The following is a 25,726-nucleotide window of genomic DNA, read 5'->3' as shown; positions in this document are numbered from 1 at the left end:
TGCTCCTGCCCCTGAACTCTCTCTTTTGCCAGTTTGCTTCTGCTTAAAATCCCTTAAACCATAGACCAAACCTTGGATTCTGTAATTACAGCAAAGGTTCTTGAGCGTCAGTGTTTGACAGAGTTCATGCCCCCGTGTAGACCAAACCTTGGATTCTATAGTTAGAGCAAAGGTTTTGAACATAAATGTTTGGCGGCGTTTATGCACCGTGGAGGAGTCTGGACCCAAGCAGGGTCTTTTATTTCTTTTTTTATTTTTTATTTTTTTTAATCTTTGGAGTAAGTTGAGAAAATTAAAAGTCAAGAAAGCTATGGGTTACTTGATTTACAGAAGAGCCTCTATCTAAAGTGAGAAAGGGAGCAGAAAGAGGAGACATGAATCCTGGCCAGGATTCACCAGGCCAGGTTATGGTGCAGCAAAGCAGGAGGCAGTTGAGCCAGGGCAGGAGTGGGGCATCGGGGGTCCAGGAGAGGCTGCGGGTGAAGGCTGTTCAGGGGCTGCAGGATCTCTATGTTCATTTTACATACAGAACTCCACACCCCTTTTCTTCATTTGAGATCCTTGGATTTTTAATATAGCTTAGATTTAGATGTTTCTACCTCCAATCATGTCAAAAATTTTGACCCTGTTTCGTGAAGATCCTTCTCTCCTGGGCCTGTTCTGCACTCTGGATGGAGGCGTTTCAGGAGGTGCTGGCTCCATTTTACTGTGCCATTGACTGTACTGTCCGTCCAGAGTGACAGTATCAGTGAGATGATAGCTTTGAAATGACGGTTTCTTTTGAAGTGGGGTGAAGGGAGTAACACAGTGTTTGGAATAGTCTCTCCCAGCCTCCATCGGTGGAATATATGATGCCATTATAGAAGTGGTCAGTGCAGGATACAGGGTAAGAATGGAGAGAGTAGAAGTGCAGTGGTTCATGCCTATCATCCCAGCACTTTGGGAGGCCGAGGCTGGCAGATCACCTAAGGTCAGGAATTCGAGACCAGCCTGGCCAACGTGGTGAAACCCCATCTCTACTAAAAATACAAAAAAATTAGCCAGACATGGTGGCAGGCAACTGTAATCCCAGCTACTTGGGAGGCTGAGGCAGGAGAATCTCTTGAACCCGGGAGGTGGAGGTTGCAGTGAGCCATGATTGCGCCATTGCACTCCAGCCCAGGTGACAGTGTGACTCCCGTCTCAAAAAAAAGAAAAAAAGAAAAAAGTATGGAGAGAGTAGAACACTGTTCAAAAGAGTGTCTCAGTCTCCACTGGAATTAGGGCAGGATACAAGGGCTTCTTAAGACAGAAAGCTCCTGGAATTGAACCATATTTCGTGACCAAGGACAGAGTTCAGTTCCGGTGTCTCTGCAGGCTAAAAGTAGCATGATCTTGGAAAATTAATTTAGACTCTGAGTCATCGTTTTCTCAAGTGATAAAAGTATCACTTGTCACTAATTAAACTGTAGATAATGTGTAACATTTAGAGGTCTTCAATGGAGAAATCAGAATTAATTTAGCTTTTTAAATATATGCAAGCCTGACTGCCTCATTAGTTTTATAAGAAACCTAGAAACAGAATGAATAAAAAAATAAGGTCAGACAGCAAAGGAAACCCATACAAATGAGCAATTCTCTCGTCACTTCTTCAGAGGCCTGTGCTTAGTTCTTTTAGAGGGAGTTGAAGAAATGGAGGTGGAAGAGTGAAAGGTGGGGCATGACTTGGGGGAGGGAAACTGACCAGGGTCATTGAGGACGCCATTGAGAAAGGAGGCTGCTGTCGGAGAAGTGGAGAATTGCAGCAGTGTCAGTCCAGGCGGCCATGGAGGGACAGCACGGTCCATCAGAGGTCAGAGTATGGGGCCGGGGGAAGGGATTTGAGAAAAGGCCATTGGATTTGGGAAAGCAGAGTTTTGTTGGTGACCTTTGGTAATGGTGAGTACTTATTTACTAATAAGTGCCATGTACATGGTTAGCTCATTTAATCTTCACCTTATCCCTATGACGTGGGTCCTATTATTGTCCTCAGTTTACAACTGTCCGCGGTGCCCTAGGGTGGCTTACAGAGGTTCGATAAGGAGCCGCAGCTAGTGAGGAGGGGAGGTGCCAGACTTTGCCCCAGGCCCTTCTGATTCCAAAGCCTGAGCTCTCAAGACCCGCTGGGAGCTTGATTCTGGAGGTGGAGGGGAAGCGAGACCGCAGGAACTAATGGGGGCCCAGGTGGAGAGGCCAAGTCCGGAAAGGCAGGCGGGGGATCGGAAGTTTGGCCGTGAAGGAAGGGAAAACCTGCTGACTCACCCACGTCACAGGCAAGTGTTTTTTTGTTTTTTTGTTTTTTTTTGTTTTTTTCCCAGGAAGGGCAGGCTTTTTTTTCCCCTTAAGAATCAGGCTCTCACTCTGTCACCCAGGCTGGAGTGCAGTGACATAATCATAGCTCACTGCATCCTCGAACTCCTGGGCTTAAGAGATCCTCCCAACACGGCAGTTTCCCAAGTATCCGGGACAAGAGGCATGCACCACCACACCCGGCCAATGCTTTTATTTTTTGTAGAGACAGGGTCTTGCTATGTTGCCCTGGCTGGTCTCCAACTCCTGGGCTGAAACGATCCTCCAGCCTCGGCCTCCCAAAGTGCTGAGATTCCAGGGTGAGCCACTGTGCTTGACCCAAGAAAGGGCAGACTTCTTCTTTAGAACTTGTAAGAGAAGAGATGCAAGATGCTGGGGGAGGAAGGAGTAAAAATCGTGCCCGGTAGGGATGGATGTTCTGGGCCTGCCCTTACGTTGGATCTTCGGGACATCTGGTAAAGCAGGCAGCGTATCGTTTATTTAAAAACCGAGCTATACAGTGGAGCGATGCCTTTGAAGTCATGTTATTGAGGTGGGAGTTTGCCAGGTGGGATTATGAAGGAGGAGGTTATTTCCCCTCCTTCCGTTAGTGACTTTTTGAGGATTTTGGGGGGATTGATTCCAGCTAGTGTATAAATAAACTGATGAGAACACCCACCATGTTTCAGAGCCGACCACTGTTGACTTTTCCAAACGCAGTCACATCTACTTGCATGATCCTCTGCTTCCAGTCCTGTGTTCCTTCTGCTCTCCACCCTCTTCTTCCGCTTTGGATTCCTTGGGTGTTGTCCTGTGTGGCTTTTGTCTGACTTGATTGCTATCGTAGCAGCAGAGGCAAGCTTACCTTGAGAGCTGAACGGCAACAGGCACCTCAGGGCTGGCTTTTGCAGAGCTGTTTAGTACAAGGGAATGGAGGGTTCTGGTGCACTTGAAAAAAGCACACATTCAGAGCTCCAATAAGGGGAAGGGATTTGTTCTCATTATTTCATTAGTGCGCGCGCAGAATTCTTGGGCTGGATGGGATATTCAGCCACCTGAAGGGCAGTTACGTAAACCCCATGGTATGGGGTAGCCTGGCTGGGCTCAGGCCAGGGTACGGCCCTTGTGATCAGCCAACCATCCAGTGCAGGGCCTCAGGTGGCCGGAGGCCATGGCAAAACTTATCTGCAGAGAATTCATCTACAACTTCCCCTAGGCTCCTGTTCTTGGGCCAGTCATTGGGGCAGAGCTTTTCCTAAGAAATAACTGTGAAAGAGGTGGCATGATTCCCCCCTTAGGAGAAAGCCAGGCATTGATTCTTTTGAGCACTCCCTCAGAGGAGGAGAATGTGGAATCCACACAGTGCGGCATTTTACAGAGACAGTGATGCAGCTCTGCGCAGCCCCAAAGCTGTTGTCTGCAGGTGGAAGCACTTCCTAAAGGCGAGCCAGATGGGCCGGTACCGTTTCCTTGAAGGAAAATGGAAGGAGCTGAATACCCAGCAGTGTACCGTGTGCAGAAATGTGCTTTAAAACAGGCCAGCTTAAAGAAGCAGGGAATGAATGTATTCGGCAGCTGAACATGAATGACCCTAGCATTAAAGAAAGTAGGCCGAGGGTAGAATTTCAGCTAAGAGAAGGGAGGGGAAAGGAAGTGTTCTCAATTCTTTTTTCTTTTCTTCTTCCTAGCAAGAACCAGTTGAGTCATCTCTGGGGCTTAGTAATGGAGTAAGTGATCTTTCTCCTGAGTATGCGGTCCTGACTTCAACTATAAAAAATGAAGTGGATAGTACGGTGAACATCATAGGTAAACTGTTTTGACATCTCATTTTTTATACATACGAGCAGCCCCCTGGGGCCTAAAATTTGTAAAACAGTGAACTTCAAATAACATAGTCAGTGGGAGGAGGTCTTGGAATCATCTCAGAATGCAAGTTCCAGCCCCCGGATTTCAAGGCTGAGAAACGAAGGCTTTTGAGGATCAGATAAAGGAACTGAGACGGGTCAGTCTCCGTGGAAGAAGGCTGGGGTGACCTCCCAGGAGAAATGTTTGTTTCCCGGCGGCTCGTGGCTAGCAATCCCAGTCTTTCACTATTTGGTTCACATGGACAAAAGAGTATTTCTTTAACTCGGGAACCAAGGAGAGGGAAGACGGTCCTCACGAGTCCTCTCGGCAGCTGCTTCCTGGCAGACAGAGAAACTGAGGCACAGAGACATGTTGCCAAAGGGCCCACTCTGATTCAGCAGATGTTTTTGAGCACCTTCTGTATATCAGACTCAGTACTAGGAGCAGGAAATAGATGGAGGAGGCCCAATTTCTTTTTTCATGGAGGGACGCAGATAGTAAACAAAGACACCCACAGATAACTGCAGTGTTACCATGTGTGGTAGATACTGCAAAAGAAAAGAAAGGAGAGGGAAAAACCAAGGCACCAAATTTAGATTGGAGGTCTCAGAGGAGCAGTGTTTTCCCTCCTTCGTGACAGTTGAACAACCTCCAGATGTGGCTAGCTGTGCCCACCCCCGAGGAGGGCAGGGTCTTTACAATGAAGACATGTCATCTGATGTTTCTTCTCTCCCGTGTGGCCAAATGCACAGGTGTGGTGCCCAAAAGACCTCAGCCTGCTTTCCCTTTAAGGGGAAGGAGAAGAAAAAACTCCTTTTTATTTTTACTTTCTTTTAGCATCGAATTTTTGTTGTGTGCGTGGCGACTTCTGTTTTTAGGAAACGGAAGAAGCCAGCAGCATACTGGATTGTCTGACAGGCCTCCGCTGGCCTCTTGCCGAGGTTAGCAGTGCTTTTTTGTATTGAAACCATCTCCCCGGCAGTGTAAAAAGTTTGCAGGTGCGGACATTCTGTCTGACCGGCCTAGGCAGTGCTCTGTAACCCTGTTGTGTTTCTCGATAAAACACAGCCCCACCCTTTAATAAAGCAAAGATTGCTATGAAACCAGAGAGTCTGTTCATTACTCTGGAGTAAATAGAGCAGTCTGTAGGGACTAGACATATGGCAATTAGGAAGTCACGGAGTTGGGATTTTTGTCTTAATTTTGGCTGCCCAAAGTGCCCCCATAGGATATTCTTTTTTTGGTGATTGTTTCCAAGCTTGCCTGTCGTTATCTACAGTAAAACTCAAGCAGCTTTTTAAGGCAGGCCTGCAAACCCAAGTATCAACATGGGCTCCCGAAGGCGCAGGAGAGCAGATCCACAGCTTACTGGCCAGTGTTAGGGTCCCTGTGAGGGCCACCCAGTTGAACTCAAGGTTGGCAGACTCTGGCCCCAGCACTTGCCATGATTTCAGGATGGCCAGAGGTGACACAGGGCTGTGGCACTGGGTCTTCATCTCTTCCCATATCCTTTGTTTCCCCTTATTTTTGCCATGTTTTATTATGCTTCAGATAGAAATTTTATTTATAAGATAAAAAGTAGCTCTGGGGCCGGGCACAGTGGCTCACGCCTGTAATCCCAGCACTTTGGGAGGCCGAGGTGGGTGGATCACGAGGTCAGCAGATCAAGACCATCCTGGTCAACATGGTGAAACCCTGTCTCTACTAAATATATAAAAATTAACTGGACATGGTGGCAGGTGCCTGTAGTCCCAGCTACTCAGGAGGCTGAGGTAGGAGAATCGCTTGAACCCAGGAGGTGGAGGTTGCACTGAGCCGAGATGGCACCACTGAACTCCAGCCTGGGTGATAGAGGGAGACTGCCAAAAAAACAAAGATTAAAAAGTAACTCTGGGTGAGTCTTTAGATGGAGGGCACCCCCTCTAAGAGATCACCTATGCTGTCAGCCGTGCCCATGCCTTCCTCCTGCAAGCTGAGTTGTTCACCCCTTAGGAGAAGGGGCCTGAGACAAGGCATTCGATTTTATCCACACCCCTAGAACGCTCTTAGCAAGATGAAACACCATATGAGATGTGAACCCTTACATTGCAGTATGCCCAGACACAGAACCCACAACAACATACTTTATTCTTGGCTGTATTGGACCTGGAGCGCCTGGGCACTGAGGTGAGACTGTGGGGCCGCTCCTCAGTCACCAGGTGCCAACCGAGAGACCTGGGCAGTGGAGTTGGGCTGCTGTGTTTTCAGCCTTAAGAAGTTTTTATTTACTCAAGAAAGCTGTCATCTTTTTGTGATGCTATATATTGTTTTCTTCTTCCTTCTCTCCCTGGCTGCCACCACCTCGTTTATAATTAACTGTCACCTCCTCCTGTCTTCCCTCACCGTACTTCTCAAGTCCATCCCTTCTGTTGCAGACACTGTGTGTGGGCCTGCCTTGGCTGTCAACTGGGCTCTGCTTCCATTCTGCCCCCCATTTATTCTTCTCACAGAATAAAGAATGCCAGTGTCATCATGTCACCACTGACCCCAAGAAAAGGAGTTGAGTTCCCCCAGGTCCCCGCGGTCTGGCATAACCTGGGCCCTGCCCACCGCTTTCATACCTGTCTTTGAACTTGAATTACTCTGAACAAGTTCAGCTCCCTGTGGCTGCTCATGGAGACAGTGAGGTTGGTGGTGGGCCTCTTTCTGGTGGAGCAGCTGCAAAGGCTTTGTCCACAGGGCACAGTGAGGAGTGGACATGTGGCAGTTCCAACAGGAGGTGTAGCTCTAGCCCAACACGTCTCATCCACACTTCTGCTCCCTTTGAGACATTGACCCTTGAGACATTGGTTACCTCTACTGAGGTTTTTTTTTTTTTTTTTTGAGACTGAGTTTCACTCTGTTGTCCAAGCTGGAGTGCAGTGGCGCGATCTTGGCTCACTGCAACCTCCGCCTCCCGGGTTCAGACGATCCCCTGCCTCAGCCTCCCAGGTGGCTGGGATTACAGGGATGTGCCGCCATGCCTGGGTAATTTTTTTTGTATTTAGTAGAGACGGAGTTTCACCATGTTGATCAGGCTCGTCTCAAAACTGCTGACCTCAAATGATCCACCTGCCTCGGCCTTCCAAAGTGCTGGGATTACAGGTGTGAGCCACCGCGCCTGGCCTCTACTGAGTTTTTACTGGGATACATCCTGTGCTTCCCTTCGTGTAGTAGCCTGAGATGCTGTTTTCTCACGGGGTGCAGGGTGCAAGGTGCCCTGTCCTACTGTTGCCTACTACTGCACTCTGTCACCCTGGTGAGGTGCGTGCAGCCTGTAGTCAGGGACAGCGTGGCCCAGGCACCTACAGATCCCTGTCTCTGAATCACCGACCCCATGGTGACTGTCTCTCCCACCATGGCTCTCGAGTGCCTAAATCAAATCATGGCTGTATTTTATACCAAAAGAGCACGAGATTGGAAGTCAAAAGATGTGGGTTCTAGACCTGCTTCTGAAGTTTTTTATTTACCATGTGATTTTGGGCAAACTCCTTAATCTTGTGAAATTCAATGTCTAGATAGATTGGAAATAATATATAATTATTTATAAAATGGAAAAATTTTAAATTATATAGAAAATGGAAATAATCATACGGATCTGGCCCATCTCACAGAGTTACTGTGAGGATGAAGTGAAATGTACAGATACATCACTCTGGGGCTAGAAGGGGGTAAAATGATATGATTATGATATTACCAAAATCATATTAAAATACATTTGATTAAGAAAGTAGCCTCCATCTGTGCTGTGTCATCAGGGCGGGTGTGAAGTTTAACTCCTGAAACCTTCAGAAGGGCGGGGGGAAGTTCCCTGCGTGAGGCCCTGCTGATGGCCTGATTTTATATGCGTGCTAATCAATTTCATTCTTGACTCTGCAGCTACTTGGGTGACCTTAGCAATCTACCTGACTTCGGGGTTTCAGCTTTTTTCAGCTGTAAAATGGTAGGACCAAACCCCCTCCAAGGACCCCTCTGTTTCTAATAATCTGCTTTTAAGCACTTTCTCTGAGGCGTGGGAGCAAGCTGCTTTCTCAGGTGGAGACCTACATTAAGTCAACAATGGCTAATAAAGTAAGAATGACCTTTTAAGGAATCAAACTGGTTCATCGGTAACCAGCCATAAATAATATTGTTATAATTCTCAGCAACTAGATTCAGTTAAAATTGCATTCCTGTGGGTGACTCTTTTCAGATGTGCTGACTTCAATAAACTGGAGAAACTTGGTGGATTTCTCCTTCTTCTAACTGAGAGTTTTCCTAGCACACAAGAGAGAACTGTTGAAAAGAAATGTCACTATTAGTTATGAGCCTGAAGACTCACTAAGGTGAGATTCAAAAGTTTTTTATGCTGATAGGGGCTAAGAAAGCCAACAGTAGCTCAGTTCGGACTTCATTAACTCTCTCTGTTAGGGAGAGCATATTATAAAGAGTTGAAATTTGGAGTCAGGTAAGGCTAACATTGACTCCCGGTTCTGCTGCTGATTGGCTGTCTGACCTTGAATTAGTTATGTGGTTATGTCTCGTCCGGTTGTTTCAGCATGTCTGGAATGGGGATCACTATTGTGCCTTCCTCATGGGCTGTGAGGTCTTGGGAGGTGGTAGGTAGAGGCAAAGATAGGTGCTCAGAAAGTCAGGTTTTGTCATTATTATCAGTCAGGACACTCTTGAGTACCCAGAGGAGTGCCACTTCTGACTCTATTTGCTGTAGCAGGTAAGTTTGTTATTCATGTGTCTTTTCAGCTGTCAGGAGTCAGTGTTGCTGTGAGCGGTTCAGGGAAATCAGTTCACATGGCAGGAGACAGAGAGAGAGACAGATAGAGACTGGTTAGTGACAGTGTTGATGCTCATCTAGAGAGCATTTCGATACTGGGGTTTCCCTGCTTCTCTCATGGGCTTTCACTCGGGAGCTGGAAAGTTTCTAAAGTACCCAGGATGTTTGGATGGAGAGAAGCCATTGTCCTTTACCAGGGCATCAAACAGCACACGCCTGTGGGGGAATTTGGCCTGAGAGATAACATCATTATATTAACTTGGTATCCAGATCCTAGCCCAGAAAACAAAGATTGACTTTTCTGTCCTGGTCACCCGCATTCAGGATACACCTAAAATCTGCGTGGACATGCTTATCTACTTTTTATCCCAGGTCATGTGTATTAAGTGAAATACGGTAGAAGTCACCCCTTTTAAGGCATACAGTCCTATAAATGTTGACAGATGCACTCAGTGATGTAACTACCACCATACTCAAGACAGAACATTGTCATCACCCCAGCACGTTTCCTCCCTGGCCCCTAGCCCTCGCACCCGCAGCCGGCTGTCTTTATCACTTCCCAAAGGCTTCAAGAGTCCGCTTGCCAGAAGTCTTGACGTTTTCTAGAAAACATTAATCGTCACATCTCGTAATTGCAGATCGTCACAGTCTCCTGCAGGACTCGACTCTGGCTCCAGTCAGTGAGCCTCAGCCCATTCATGTGTCCATTCTCTGGCTCCAGTCAGTGAGCCTCGGCCCCTTCACGTGTCCATTTACTCAGGGGAGAGTCCCTGAGTGCCTCCCTGGTGGGAGTTGTGAGTGTGTGTCATGACGACACAGAAAGTTCATGCTTTCATTGAGGAGAGATGCCATTGACCAGTTCAGAGTTCCATACGGGTATATAGAATTAACCAGCAACACAAGGCCGGAAGTCCAGAAGTGTCGCAAGGTCACGCCCCATTGTAGTTTCGGCCGAGCGACGGGGACAGTGAGTGAGAGGCACCCAGGGGACAGAGGCCGGTCTGTGCTGGCGGGTCAGGAAGGGACTCCAGAAGTCAGGGGCATGGTGCATGCTGCCTTTTGCTCAACCCCCACCCCTGTGCCACTGCCTCACTGAAGTCTTTGATTCCTCCAACTAGAAAAAACACCCCACTTCTCCAGCTTCCATCGTATGGCCCCCTTCTTTTTCTTTTCTTTCTTTTCTGTGTTCACGGCCTTAAACTTACTCTCTAGATGGTTAGTCGCTGGCCTATAGCCATGTTTATGAACTTCTTACAAGCCGGATGCTTGACTGCATCGATCTTCCGCTGCTCCTTCTAGCCCTGGGAGGCCAGGAGGTGCAAAGCAGGTGTTCCGTAAATCTCTGTTAGTTGAATAACCGACTTGGATGTCATGGGGAAAAGCAGTGAGAGAAAGAATTCCTGGTTGGAACAAAGGGATCTGACTAGGGGGATACTTGAGCTGCTGCCATTGTTTGTAGTCCCAGCTAGCTTGCTGTCTTTCTATTAGGAGCAACATGCAAAGGAGAGATGAGTTTTGAAGTACTGGAAGTTTAAATGGCTTCGCCTTAAGTCACATTTATCTAAGGCCTTCATTGCCTTAGTATGCAAAGCATCACTGTGCCCTCCCTCCTCAAACTCACCCATTTGGGTTCTACCTCCACCCACCAGCTGCTTCTTAGGACTTGGGCTAGGGCAGGACGTTATCTTGTTTTCCTGCCATTTTATTTTACTTGGAGGGAAGAGGCAGAAGAAACTTGAGAGAGGTCAGTGTAGGTCAGCGTCAGTCTGTGTCTAGTGACCTGCATAATTGATGTCCTCACCCTCAAATAGGATAGTCCAAAGGATGAAATAAACAGGCTTGGGATCTGCCTGCCATATAGAGCCTGCCTGCCTTTTCTTTAATTTTATCCCCCCCAGGAAAACCTAAACAGGATCCGGTTTCCTTCCATTCTGTATGCTGTGGCTTTTGGACTCTTATCACAGCGCCAAATCCCCTGTCTGAGCCTCTTCTGTGCCTTTCCTTTCTTTATTAAAGAACCTATGAATGGCCACTGCCCTCTAAAACCTTCCCTGCGTAGCAATCAGATAATGTGCTTATCACTCCACAGAAAGCAATTAAAACAGGAACCTGTTTATGAACAAGAATACTTCAGAAAATAAAATACTTGGAGTGATTAAAACAGGAGCCTCTCCATGACGCCTGGCGTCTCAAGGAGACTGGAATGCATTCTAACCTGAATACTTTGCCGATTGGTGAGAAAATGTCAGCAACATAGAGCACCGCATATACTCCAAGCTGTGTGAGTTTGGACAAGTCACTCTCCCTCTCTGTGCCTGAGTTTCTTCATCTATAACAGGATAACGCTGCTTTCTCTGTCATCCTTGTGGGATAAAATGTTAAAATAACATATACGAGGACCTTGGGAATTATTTCTTCACCTTTATTTATTGAAGCTAATTTTCAGGGACATTTCATCCAACTGACAGTGGTATGAGGTCAGTTTCGTTTAAAATTAGGGCAGGACCTTAGGGATCTTCAAATTGAAATGGCAATGAAATATCATTACTTACCTATGAGAATGGCCAAAATAAATAAACAGTGACAACATGAAACGCTGCCGGGGCTACATTGCTGGTGGGAATGTAAAATGGCACGGTCACTCCGGGAAGCAGTTTGGCAATTTCTTGTAAAATTAAACATGAAATTACCATATGACTCAGCAATTGCATTCTTGGGCATTTATCCCAGAGAAGTGGAAACTTGATGTTCATACAAAACCTGAACACAAACATTCATAGCAGCTTTATTTGTAATAGTCAAAGGCTTGTATCAACTCAGACATCCTTCGGGGGAGAATAAACACACTGGTACGTCTATACCGTGGAATACTACTCGGCAATAGAAAAGGAACCAATGACTGACACGCACAACTTGGGTGACTCTGCAGTGAATTCTGCTGAGTAAAAGCCAGCCCCAAAAGGTTACTATATGAGTCCATTAATATAACATCCTTGAAATGAACAAATTAATGAAACGGGGAACAGATTAATAGTTGCCCAGGGGTCCTGGACAAAGAGATGGATGGGGAGGTACTGAAGGAAGGTGGCTATGGTTACAAAGAGTCACATGAGAGAGACTGGTGGTGATGGAACTGTTTGGTGTTTTGACAGTGGTGGTAGGTACATGAAACTTCATGTGTGATAAAACCACTTAGTCCTGGCGCAGGTACACACTCACGCAAAAGAGTGCAAGTAAAACTGAGGAAATCAGAACAAGATGGGTGGATTGTTATTAATGTCAATACTCTGGTTGCAATATTGTATTCTAGCTTTGCAGGATATAACCATTGGAAGAAAATGAGTAACAGGCACACAGGATCTCTCTGTATTATTTCTTACAACTGTATGTGAGTTTACAATGATCTCGAAATAAACAATATAATTTTAAAAATTGAGGCAGATTTCAGAGCTAGGGTTGTCAGATTCCGTCTTACCAGTGTTCCGGGGAGCTGATGCTGCTAATGTTTGCCAGAATTGGAAATCTGACTCTATTCCACTGTGCTGATATTTCAGCCAGTTGGACATGTTGCCTGCAGAGCAGGAAGGGAGCTGGGAGCGTAAGCAGAGCACCCCACAGCTAGATGTGACACAATTGGGTGATTTTCATGGTCCTTCCTCTTTGGTAAGGTTTGATAATGTCTCCCTGGATCATAGAATCCAGAAAATCAGCACAGCGCCTTCTTTTGGAGCAAGTGCAGGGAGCAGAAATCGGTCAGGTTCAAAATACTGTCATGTCTGGCCCTGGGGCTGGGGCTGGATGCTCCCTCTGGTCCTGTGGCCTTGGCTGTGACGGGGTTGAGTGTGGAATTCTGCTGAGCTGGATAGGACATGGTTACGGTGCATGCCATTGGCAGGCATGCTGGAGACAGACCTGGGGAGCCAAGTGCTGGCCGGCTGCTCCCTGGGAGACATCACCTCAGAGCTACAGAGCTCAGGCTTGTTCTTCAGCCCCATGGCGGGGGACAGATAGTGATGGGAGCCTGGCAACCTGGCTCTTTTGGGGAAGACTTTCTTTCTTGAGAAAGTGTGCTAGAATTGTGAGGTCAGGAGACTTTGCATGATGGCTGTCTTTTCTTTGAAGTTGTAGGACAGTCCCATCTGGACAGCAACATTGAGGATCAGGAGATTGTCACCAATCCGCCGGACATTTGCCAAGTCGTAGAGGTGACCACGGAGAGCGATGAGCAGCCGGTCAGCATGAGCGAGCTCTACCCTCTGCAGATCTCCCCCGTGTCTTCCTATGCAGGTGAGCAACAGCGGGAGGCTCTGGGAGGCCTGGAAACCGGCTGCGCAGTGCTTTGGTCTAGGGTCACCCATCTCACCACCCCACGGAGCATCTCTCCTCTGTCCTAGGAGTTATTCTTCCTGGAGTTTTTCATACTTTAATTATCTTGATCAGCATCTTCTTGGACACTTTTGTTCTCAGGTAGAGGACAGGATCACAACATTTCTTTACTCCGTTGGCCATAACATTTTTTTTTTTTTCTTTTTGAGACGGAGTCTCGCTATGTCGCCTAGGCTGGAGTGCAGTGGGATGATCTCGGCTCACTGTAACCTCTGCCTCCCAGGTTCAAGCGATTCTCTTGCCTCAGCCTCCTGAGTAGCTGGGATTACAGGCACACACCACCACTCCAGCTAAGTTTTGTATTTTTAGTAGAGTTGGGGTTTCACCATGTTGGCCAGGCTGGTCTCGAGCTCCTGACCTTAGGTGATCTGCCCGCCTCGGCCTCCCAGAGTGCTGGGATTACAGGCTTGAGCCACCGTGCCTGGCCTCCCATAACATTTTCATGTATGGTTAACAGATAAGATTTCTTTAGGGCAGTGGTTCATCAGAGTCTAATTTGTTAGTCCAAGTTACTAGAAATTTGGCAGTGCTTTAATGGATTCTCAGTTTGAGCAGACTGGATAGGACCTTAGAGGTGATCTCTTCCTGTTCCTTCATTTCTGAAAGGGAAGGGACTTACTCGGGGTCCTACAGTCAGCACGTGTCTGGGCCAGGACTTGACCTCAACCTTCAGACCCCAAGCTCATTGCTAGATCCATTCCATTCCAGCAAGCGTACTTGTCCTTTCCACATATTTTCTCTTTCTTTTTATATCTAGTACAGGTTCTAATTAGGCCAGATGACTGAGCCCATTGCCAATTCCCCAGGGAACTGGCGACATAATGACAGGAGTTGGCCCGGGCAGAGTCACAGGAGAAGGAACAGATCCAGTTGGTTCTTGATTCTTACAGAGTAAAAGGACGGCTCCTCTTGTTCACCGGCATGACTTCATCTTCTCCTCTCTTCCTGATGATCTCCGTTTAACTTTGTGGAAATCAACCATAATTAGGAAATATAAATCCTGAGTCAGTGTTACTGCTTGCAGATATTAAAAATAAAAAGCAGAGGCCCCATCCTAGGAAACTGCAGTTCAGTTCTAGTAAATTGTTCAGGGATTCTTCCCTGTGCTCTTTACACACTGCCAAATGGGGTGTCCTCCAGTAGGTGCCACCCCCAACACTGGCTCAGACCCGCGCTGGAATTAAGGACCGTTGTTTGTGAATTATCAGCCACTAAATCTAATCTCATTTTCCCTGAATGCCAACTTTCTTGTTTTTTCTTTTTTTTCACTTTTAAAAATTGTGGTAAAATACATTAACATAAAATTTCCATTTTAGCCATTTTGAAGTGCAAAGTTTAGTAGCGTTAAGGGCATTAATGTTGTGCAGCTGTCACCGGCAGCCACCACCAGAACGTTTCTCATCTTGCAAAACTGAAACTCTGTCCGCATTAAACACTAAGTCCTCTTTTCCCTCCTCCACCCTAGCCCCTGGCAACCTCCTACCTATTTTCTATCTCAATGAATTTGGCCATTCTAGGTACCTCATATGAGTGGAATCATGGTGTTTATTGTTTGGTGACTGGCTTACTTCACTTAGCATAGGTTCTAGTGTACATTTATGCTAGGAACGAACGTAAGTGGGATGTGAGAATAAACCTTGGCTACAGGAAGACTATAATCTGTCAAACAGGATAAGCTTGTCATCAGTGATTTATTCAGCAAATGCATTTTGAACTCTTATACGTGCCAGTCCCTATTTGGTCCTTGCCAGTATTCAGTCACAAGAACCACCATTTGTTGCAAGTTTATCATGCCCTGGGAACCATGCTCAGTGCTTCGGGACAGGGGACTATTTGTTGTTGTTATTGTTGTTAATAGAAATAGGGTTCTGCCATGTTGCCCAGGCTGGTCTAGAACTCCTGGGCTCAAGTGATCCGCTCACCTCAGCCTCCCAAAGTGCTGGGATTACAGGCCTGAGCTGCCAAGCCTGGTATAAACAAGTTGACTTGTTTAATTATAATTAGAGTAACCCTGTCAGCCAGGTATCATCATCATCCCCTTTTTAAAAGTGATGAATCTGGCTGGGTGTGATGGCTCACATCTGTAATCCCCGCACTGGAAGGCTGAAATGGGAGGATCACTTGAGCCCAGAAATCAGAGACCAGCCTGGGCAACATAGTGAGACCCCACTTCTACAAAAAATAAAGTTAGCTGGGTGTGGTGGCATGTGCCTGTAGTCCCAGCCACTTGGGAGGCTGAGGCAGGAGCATCACTTGAGCCCAGGAGTTCAAGGCTTCAGTGAGCCCTGATTGCACCATTGCACCCCAGCCTGGGAGACAGAGTGAGATCCTGTCTTTAAAAACCATATATATATATATGGATCTACGGCTGTCGTAGGTAAAGCTGTGTGTCTGAGGGAGGAACGATTGGGAGCACAGCTAGAACCCATGAGCCGTTGATGCCAAAGGCTGATCCTTAACCCCCCAGCCTGTGTTGCTGCCCTGGACAGCTGCACGGGCTCTGCCATTCAGAACACAGCCACATCCCGTGATCTCATTTGATTTTCACAAGGACCCACCGAAGGAGGCAAAGCCGAATGTTTATGCCTTAATTTTACAGTAGAGCTAACTGAAGCGTGAAACACTCAGCCACTTCACTTATATTTACATAGTTATGGCTAAAAACCCATGACTTTCTTCTGTATCCTGCCGCTGCAGGCATCGTTACGCTCCATGTGGTTTTCTTTTTCTCTTCTTTTTTTAGGGGGTTGGAGCTTTAGAATAGACTTCTATGTTTATCTGTTGAGTAAGACTTCTCTGAGGTCTTCTTGGGGATTCTGGAAAGGCCTCTTCTTGCCGTTCTGCCAGCAGTGGCATTTGCTCAAGCAAAAGAATCCGGAGAACAGCAGATCCATGCAGAGAAATGAAAATTTTGTTACTGTCTTCAGGACATTTGCATAGATTTGAAAGGAAGGCTTTCAGTGCCAGGATGGCCGTCAACAGGAGGTTTGGCTGGAGCCTGGCTTTTCAGCCTGGCCTTGGGTTCTCTCCGTTGTTTTCATTGTCTGGATTCTCCAGAACCTTGTGGAGGGAGGCTTACTGGATGGGACCACGGTGTTCCGTCGCTGCTGCTTTTCTAGAGCGCACACTGATATAAAACATTTCCCCGTTACTGACTGTGGCTAATTTTAGTTCCTCCGTCAGAAATTGCATAGCGTGCTGCCAGGAAAGGCGGCTTTCTGCGTGTATTCACCTTTCTTGCTTTGTGTTCTCCAGTAGAGCCGGCCATTTGCCTGTTTTTCATGATGGAGTTCCTTTGTTTGGGCTGTTCATCTGCATGTCAACCTCCTCTGACCATCTTTATTCATCTGTTTGGGAAACTGGTATTTAGAGGCTGCTGTTTGCTCGTTTTCCCCTCTACTATTCATTGAACTATAATCCCAGTAGTATAGTAGAAAACCACATTCAGTTTTGCAAGTCTGTCTTCTCCTCTATGGTCTAAATATTATGGTGAGAAAGAGAAGAGACAGTACTTGCATTGGATGTTTTAAGACAACATACACTTCTAGTGTGATTCGTAAACCTTTCGTACTAGGGAGGGACATTTCAAAGTGCCACTTTGGGAAGCTCCGGCGGAGAGACATGTCATGTTTAAAGATCCATCACAAAGGGACCGCTTGCCTGATCTGTGGCATCAGAATTGTATTAGGTGGTTGATGGTTTAATAAAAGAAAACCACAGTAGAATAATGGGGGAGGATGGGTAAGAGGGGCTGGAGAGTAGACTCGAGAAGAAAGCATCATCTGAAGGACTCACTGGCTATAATGAGAGAGTGGAGATCTTCTACTGACCGGCAGCCATCAGTAAAGGCTTTGAATCCTTCGGGAAACAACACCAGGCTTGCATTTTGTTGGGCGGAGCAAAGACACAATAGCTTTGAGATTAAGAGTACTCCGATTTGAAAATAATTTACTCCTGGTAAAAGTAATTGAGAATATGATCAATAGAAAGACATTCAAATCAAACTTGTTGAACAAGAGCCTTCCAGAAAATGTAGCAGAATGTCAGAGGGCAAAAAGGCTTTCAGGTAAAAATGTATCATCTCCCTTCCAGCAGTATTCCTGAGATGGTTAGACAATATGTGTGTTCTCAGGGAGGCATTAAAAACTGGTCTGGAATAGAGAGTTAACTACAACCAGCGTCACCCTAGAACTGGAAGAGCTTTGGAGATCATCTAATCCAAATACTCCCCTTCCCTCCCAGCCCAGATGCTTTCAGGAAAACTGAGACCAGAAAGGTTAAGTGAATTACTCATGTGCCTGTTGGTGCCGTGTAAACACCTTCAGCTTATTCAGCTTGTTTGGAGTTGCTAGAGAGGCAACTCCAGACTTCTTTATTCCATTATATTTGAAGTAAGTAATAAACAAAAAGCAAAAGGAAATTCAAACTAATCAAAAGGGAAAATGAAATAACAACTTAGGTTGATAGTTCCATAGTAGCACTGATCTGGAGGCACAGCTGCAGTCAGCTGCCTTGTGTAAGAAGTCAGCGTGGAAGTGGGAGTGGTGGAGTCAAACCAAGGAAACAGAGGACATGGGGCGCGGTGCATCCACCAAAGCACTTTGAGTCACTGATTCTGGGGTCGCAGAGAGAACTGCTGCCCTCAGCGGGAGGTTCAGGGGTCTCTGCTCCTAAGGTACCCAAGGCCCCTTTTTAAAACTGTCGGTGTCCTAATATGGCGCATCTTCCTGACGACTTCAGATGCTGTGGACCTTAATCTAGACATGACACTCTTTAACTCGCATTTGTGTCAGCTGAAAACAGAAGTTCAGAGCGTGTGTATCTTTTCTTATCTGCAGCTATTTCCCTGAAGCTGAAAACTGGGTACTTAAAGGAAGTTAGCATCCCAGTCACATTCATGGGCTGTGCAAGGTCTCGCCCAGGAGCCTTACCCCAGGATCTGACTTCCAGCCCTTCCTGCACCTGCGACTTGGGCTGTGCTGGAATCCCAGCCCCCAAAGCATGCTTGGTGGCGTTTCTTTGTTTGTATTTGGAGGGGAAAGGAAAGAAGACCGTGATATTTATGGAAAGTCATTAGGAGTGAAGAGCCTCTGAACCCATATGAAAGGAAGAGAAACCTTGGCTTTGGAGCACAAAGAAAGCTCAGCATAAAATGGAAAGCGGATCTTGAAATTTCATCAGAGGCCAGAAGAGCAGGGAAGCAGGGCTGCTGTGTGCAGTGTGCAGGCCCCGGAGTCAGAAGTCCGGTTTTGTTTTCTGTCCTCTGTGCTGTCTCAGTTGGCAACTCTGGCAAGTTTCTCAACATCTCTGTTCCTCATTTTTCTTCTTGGGAGTGGCTGTTCCGATTCCTGCCTCCTCGGGATACTGAGCCAACACGAGAGTTCTGTGAGGAGGGGAATTCTGTTTTCTGTTGTTTTTCATGTGTTTCTGCGTGGAAACAGTTCTTGTGCTTAGCACTGTCAGCTCATCTTCATAGCTGGGATCTTCGTCAGCTGAGGCTGAGGGCTTCTCTGGGCCTCTGTGGCTCCCAGCATGGGATGTTTTGGGGAAACATGCCCAGTCCGAGGAGTGGAGAGATCTGCCTTCTGCATGCTCATGGCCAGCCCCCCGTGATCACTCAGGCTTGTGTGAAGTCACTGGAGAACAGTGGCTGACAAACAGGCCCAGAGACTCCAGGCTGGGACCGGTGGAGTCCACGTTCTTACTTTCCTTGTTTAAGGAATGCACCTGTGGCACAGTTTGTCCATTTGTTCTTTTGCCTTTAATTGATAGACAGCCTGGTCTGGGGCTAATGCTCTCGGTGGAAGAAAGGGCTCTATCTGGGCTGGAGCCATCTCATCCCAGCGCTGCCACCAGGAAGATGTGAGACAGAAGCCACCCCCTCAGCAGGGACCGGGTGGAAAGCTGGAAGGCACTGGAGCATAAGAGCTCTTCTGCATAACGGGGGATAAGAGCAGCTGCTTCCTGACGTAGGACCCCTGTGAGACCTGCATGCAAAGCCTGTGGCATGGCATTGACCCGTAGTGCTCCCCTCTTTTAGAATGTTCGCTTCCTTTAGAACATGAGCTTCACTTTTGGATTTTCTCGTGTTTTGAAATATACGTCACCTAAAATTTACCATACTTTTGGGTATGGGGTTATTAAATTCAGAGTTGGAACTAAATGGGAGGAAAGGCAGTTAAAGGTTACCATCAGGAAGAGAAGCTATTGCAGTTACTCTTTAGGCCTTGTCTGTACAGTGAATGGCTCAGGTTAAGTGATCTCTAAATGCCTAAATATTGCACAAGCTCTGCCCTCTGTGATTTTATTTCTCAGTGGTTATGGACACTGGAAAAATAGCACACCATTGATATTTTATTTTACAAAATCAAAATGTTTTTATGTTTAAAAATATTTTTATAAGCATAGGTTGTGTATAATCACTAGACTTCAATTTCATTAATCCAGCCTGTTGTGCAAATCCAGGGTTAAGCAGTGCTGATGTACGGAGTGTGTGCTGTGTGCCAGGCCCTTGCTAGGCCTTTTCCATGTACCCTCTCCCTCACTCTCCATGTAATCCTCTTAGCAGGTGGCAGTGCCCTCATTTTACAGAGGAGAAAACTGCAGCTCAGTGAAGTTGAGAAACTTGCCCAGTGTCTCACAGCTGGCAGGCCAAATGGGGATGGTAACTGATTGGCTGCCATAACCATGAAACCACAAACTTAGTGGCTTGAAGCAACACACATTTGGATCTTACAGTTTCTGTGAGTCAGGAATCCAGGCGTAGTTTAGCTGTGTCCTCTGCTGCAGAGTCTTGCAAACCTGCCATGGAGGTGTTGGCTAGGGCTGCTGTCTCATCTGAGGCTCAACTGGGGAAGGGTCCACTTCCAAGCTCACGTGGTTTTGGCAAAATTTCGTTTCTTGCAGGTTGTTGGACCAAGGACCTCAGTCTCTTGCTGGCTGTTGGCTGGAAGCAGTCCTTACTTCTTTGCCATGGGAGCCTTCCCAACATGGTTGCTTGCTTCAGCAAGGCCAGCAAGGCAGAGTGTTTCCTCTCCCAACAGGTTTCTGTGTTATGTAACATGATCATGGACACAGGATCACATCCATTCCATCCCCTTTGCTGCATCTTATTTATTAGAAGCAGACACACATTCCATCCACACTCAAGGGAGGCAATCCCAAAGAAAGTGAACCCGAGGAGGTGAGGATCATGGGGAGCACCCCAGGTCTGTCCACCTACGGTAACCCACATGGCAGATGCAACTCTAGAAATCCAGGATCTAAGTCCTGAAGGGGTGAGAGGTAAAGGAAGGATCTGAGTGTGATGGGGATAATGTAGGACAACCTTTTCAAAATGGTCAACTCTGCATTGGAACTTAAATGAATTGGTTGGCATGGATTGGAAGACAGGACCCGTGTGGGCATTGTGGACAGAGCTGCAGTGAGGAGGGCCCCAGGGACCAGTGCCCCTTCCTGGGAGGTAGTGCCCAGTGTAGACACAGCCCGGCCCTGGCCAAGGGAGCCTCCTCGCAGCTCTCAAGCCTGGTTCTCTGAAGATTACAGAGTGGAAATTCACTGTAGCTTCTTCCATGTAGAATGTTTGACTTTACAAAGGGAGGAGGTGATGAGTTTAGTTACTCAGTCTCCTTTTTATAAACACTGCCCGGCTTGAGGGACAGGAATGATGGCCCTGTGTTTTTCTCTCTGTGAACAGAAAGCGAAACGACTGATAGTGTGCCCAGCGATGAAGAGAGCGCTGAGGTAAGCCGCTGCCCTGACCGCCTACGATTCTGCCGAGGAAAAGCCTCCCCACCAGCTCCGGGCTTTCCTTGCTGCTGGTTACGCACCTTTCCTTCAGATCACAAGCTTCACTTTGGGATTTTCTTGTGTGGTGAAATATGCATCACCTAAAATTTACCATACTTTTGGGTTTGGGGTTATAAAATTCGATGTTGGAACTGAATGGGAGGAAAGGGAGTTAAATGTTACCATCAGGTAGAGAAGCTGTGATGGCAGGAAAAGGGAATGAAGTGGAGGCCAGGAAATGCTGATGCTCTTACCACTTAAACATCCTACTTCACTGGCAAAAATAGAACAGCCTTCCCAGCCAAAAGCAGTGACCAGTACACGTCAGAAATTGCTAAGCAAAAGCCTCTTCCACGTGTGCGTGGGTTCCCTCCCTCTGTGACCCATGCCCAGAGCTGGTTGTGTGCCCCATCTTGATTCTGAGTGGGTCCCATCCCCTCTCCCTCCGGTAGATGGGGCATGCACAATGGCAGAGAGTGGCTGGAATGGAGATGGAAAGCATTCCTGCTGGCCACCTGCTGGGGGTCTGTGCTTGAGTGAATGAGAGAGAGCAAGAGGGAAGGAGAAAGAGAGAGGGAAGCTCATGGTTGTTTGAATTAGTGGTTTCCCATGTACTAAACACTTTCAGAAAAAGTGCAGGCATTCTGAAAAGACAGATGTACACACTCACATACACCCTGGCCTGATTTCTTCAAGGTTGCAGGTCTAGTCCCTTCTCTGAATGAAACCAGCCCTTCATTCAGAGCTCCACACTGTGGAGCTCTAAACCACCCCCATTTGAAAGCAATCAAGGGGCATACATTGCAAATCACTAAGTTCCTCACTACCTTTTCTCTGCAAATGCAGGTTGGCTCAGGTTGACTGGGCCAGCTCTGAGGGACTGAGTCACTGTGCCACACTGGCTGTGGTGACCTGAAACCTATCGAGTAATCGGGCCGAGCGGCAGAGCATACGGGAACCAGAAACCAAGCTGCTGCCTTCTTTTCTTGCCTTCATAGAGTAGTCTGGAAAGTATTTCTGGGAGGTAGCAAATGGGAATTGATTAAAAAAAAAAAAAAGAAAAGGGAAGAAAAACCATTACTTGGCATGTGAATAGCTGGGTGCAATAGATTTCACTTGAAGGATATAGAAGTGCTAAGCCTTTGTTCATTCTGCAGTTCTTAAAAAATTCAGCTAAAGCACCAACACATGGAAACAGTGACACATTTTTCATTTTTAAATTTTATTTGTGGGTTGCTGTTTTGAGACAAGGTCTCATTCTGTTGCCCAGGCTGGAGTGCAGTGGCGTAATCATAACTCACTGAAGCCTTGACTTCCTGGGCTCCAGTGATCCTCCCACCTTAGCCTCCCGAGTAGCTGGGGTTAAAGGTGTGCACCACCATGCCTAACTAATATGTTTTGTAGAGATGAGGACTCACTACATTGCCCAGGCTGGTTTCAAACTCCTGAGCTTAAGTGATCCTCCAGCCTCAGCCTCCCAAAGTGCTGGGATTACAGGGATGAGCTACCACACCTGGCCAGTGATGCGTTTTTTAAAAAGCCATCCAATAGAAGGAGAAGGAAATACATATCTTAATTACTTTCTTTAAAGGGGCGGCCACACTGGCGGAAGAGGAATATTGAAGGCAAACAGTACCTCAGCAACATGGGGACTCGAGGCTCCTACCTGCTGCCCGGCATGGCGTCCTTCGTCACTTCCAACAAACCGGACCTCCAGGTCACCATCAAAGAGGAGAGCAATCCGGTGCCTTACAACAGCTCCTGGCCCCCTTTTCAAGACCTCCCCCTTTCTTCCTCCATGACCCCAGCATCCAGCAGCAGTCGGCCAGACCGGGAGACCCGGGCCAGTGTCATCAAGAAAACATCGGATATCACCCAGGCCCGCGTCAAGAGCTGTTAAGCCTCTGACTCTCCCCGGTGGTTATTGGGGCTTCTTGGCTTTGTTTTGTTGTTTGTTTGTATTTTATTTTTTTCTCTCTGACACCTATTTTAGACAAATCTAAGGGAAAAAGCCTTGACAATAGAACATTGATTGCTGTGTCCAACTCCAGTACTGGAGCTTCTCTTAAACTCAGGACTCCAGCCCATTGGTAGACGTGTGTTTCTAGAGCCTGCTGGCTCTCCCAGGGCTACTCGCTCAAGTTCAAGGACCAACAAGGGCAGTGGAGGTGCTGCATTGCCTGCGGTCACGGCCAGCAAGGTGGAGTGGATGCCTCAGAATGGACGAGATAATGTGAACTAGCTGGAATTTTTTATTCTTGTGAATATGTACATAGGCAGCACTAGCGACATTGCAGTCTGCTTCTGCACCTTATCTTAAAGCACTTACAGATAGGCCTTCTTGTGATCTTGCTCTGTTTCACAGCACACTCAGCACCCCCTTCTCTGCCCATTCCCCAGCCTCTCTTCCTATCCCATCCCGACCCATCCCATCCCACTCTTTTCCTACTTTTCCTTCCCTCAAAGCTTCCATTCCACATCCGGAGGAGAAGAAGGAAATGAATTTCTCTACAGATGTCCCATTTTAAGACTGCTTTAAAAAAAATCCTTCTAATCTGCTATGCTTGAATGCCACGCGGTACAAAGGAAAAACTATCATGGAAATATTATGCAAATTCCCAGATTTGAAGACAAAAATACTCTAATTCTAACCAGAGCAAGCTTTTTTATTTTTTATACAGGGGAATATTTTATTCAAGGTAAAATTCTAAATAAAATATAATTGTTTTTTATCTTTTCTACAGCAAATTTATAATTTTAAGATTCCTTTTCTTGTTTATCAGCAGTTGTTATTACATCCTTGTGGCACATTTTTTTTTTTTTAATTTTGTAAAGGTGAGAAAAGCTTTTATGAGCTCATGTAGCAATCAGATTATCCTGTGGATTGATAATAAATGAATATGATATATAGTTAAATTTTTAAGGGGCATCACTCCTGGCTTTGTCTGTGTCTGCTTTAAAAGAGCACAATCACGGAATAGGACTGACAAAGTATTGTTTCTTTTTGGGGACCAAAATGTTTTCCCTTGTTGACCACAAGAAACCCTGGAGGTTCCTACTGTGAGGCCGCAGATGACTTCTCTTGAGTGCTCGCCTGAGCAGGGGCCTGTGCTGAGCGTTTTCCATGAGTTCCCGTCTTCATTCATCACACCCGTGCTGTAGAATAGGCATTCATCTCCGTTTCATGTGGAGGAAATGAAGACAACGTGAAGATGCCTTTACTCGGCTCACAGTGGCACTAAGAGGCAAAGGCACAAGTTGGGCACAAGTTGAGCCCAATTCCCTGTGCTCTGAAGGGGGTCTTTTTTCTTGTAAGCATATCTGTTATCTCAAGTGTCTGTCTTCCTTTGTGTTGGGAGCGTTCCCTAGGGAGGGGAGTATTTTAGCTACTCCACTGGTTACCTTCTCTGCTGTGAGCGAGGTTCACCCACCTCTGTGTCTTTGCTGTTTTCATCCTTAGGCTTACACGTACGACGGCCGTTTTGTGTTTATGTCGCTTAGAGGGGTGCATGGATAAGACATTTTCCACAACAGGAATTATGTGTTGGGCTCCAACACCATGTCCGTCGCTATTCTTCCTAGGACCCAAGGCCTTGCACATAGACCCTGCCCTCAAAACTTGGGGTCTGTCTTGTGGAATAAAAGGGGTGACTTCAAGAACACCAGTCTTTATCATCCACTTGGTGTTTGAAGGTATAGTCTTGGCCTGGAGAAAGCCACAGCACCAGCCTCCCCTGCATCCCCAGTATCTTATTCTGTAAAATCAGAATATGAAACCTTCGCTACCTGCCTACTACCTCTGGGGGGTTGTGGAGGAGATTGCTAAGTTAATATTTGAAGAGGTTCCTTTAATGAAAGGACAAAAGGCTATTGCTGTGCCTCTCTCCATGTGTGGCAGCAGATATAATTAGCGGCCATAAAGTTATCCAGCCCTGAATGGAAATCGACTGGAGCATTTTCCTGGCGGATGCGTTGTAGCTGAAATGCCACACACACAGGCAGGGCTGCTTCGGGAAAGAGCACCTTCGTTGACTGTCTCAGTTTCTTAGTGAAAGGGGAGTTACCAGGAGGAAAGGGATGCTCCCTGGCTCCTTGGCACCCCGCTTTTCAGTGAAGACCTGCTCTTCCCCCAGGTCCTAAATGGAGGAGTTCACTTTGAGACTTACATCTAAAACCTTTTGCTGAGTCATCCTGTTTTTAAATAAATTAACAAAACAGTAATGGAAGGTTGCCCTGAGTCACATGACCTGGTTATCAACGGGTTTAAGGTAGCTCAGGTCTTCTCCCCCTCCTCCCCCTTCCTTCTTCCCAACACAGGCTCAGGGCTTCTTCCTGCATCTCAGGTCCCAAATGCCATTCCTGCCGCCCTCCCCCTGCTTCTGTAGTGTAACCAGACTTCTCAAACCCCATCAAGTGGAATAAAATTCAGGACTTGAAAATGCATCATTTAAGCTCCAGAGATGATACTCCATTGCCAATAAGGCCATGAAAAACAGAATCATGTTTAAAATACTTCTGAGAAAGCCTATATTGTTTCTAAGTGATCCTTGTGAGCAACGAAGGAAAACAAGCTAGTCTCAGGGTGCCTAGGGTTGACAGGAAGAAAAAGGC

At 46.8% G+C, this 25,726-nt stretch overlaps 1 protein-coding gene across 14 annotated transcripts in view; it reads left to right on the top strand.

The window, feature by feature from the left end:
- Window positions 1-24,031, top strand: part of IRF2 (interferon regulatory factor 2) — a 142,295-nt gene extending 118,264 nt beyond the window's left edge. For 8 of the 14 annotated variants that reach the window (XM_078001463.1, XM_078001469.1, XM_078001459.1 and 5 more), the window contains 4 exons: window positions 3,996-4,113; window positions 13,064-13,228; window positions 21,024-21,070; window positions 22,707-24,031. In XM_078001463.1, the coding sequence (XP_077857589.1) occupies window positions 3,996-4,113; window positions 13,064-13,228; window positions 21,024-21,070; window positions 22,707-23,015 (639 nt within the window). In that variant the 3' untranslated portion in view covers window positions 23,016-24,031. 14 annotated transcript variants of the gene reach the window in all.
- Window positions 24,032-25,726: the final 1,695 nt, after the last annotated feature.

The sequence above is a fragment of the Macaca mulatta genome, chromosome 5 (assembly GCF_049350105.2).
Source record: "Macaca mulatta isolate MMU2019108-1 chromosome 5, T2T-MMU8v2.0, whole genome shotgun sequence".
Classification (NCBI taxonomy): Eukaryota; Metazoa; Chordata; class Mammalia; order Primates; family Cercopithecidae; genus Macaca; species Macaca mulatta.
Note: the sequence above shows the minus strand (reverse complement) of the source record. Positions and strands in the feature narration are given on the sequence as shown.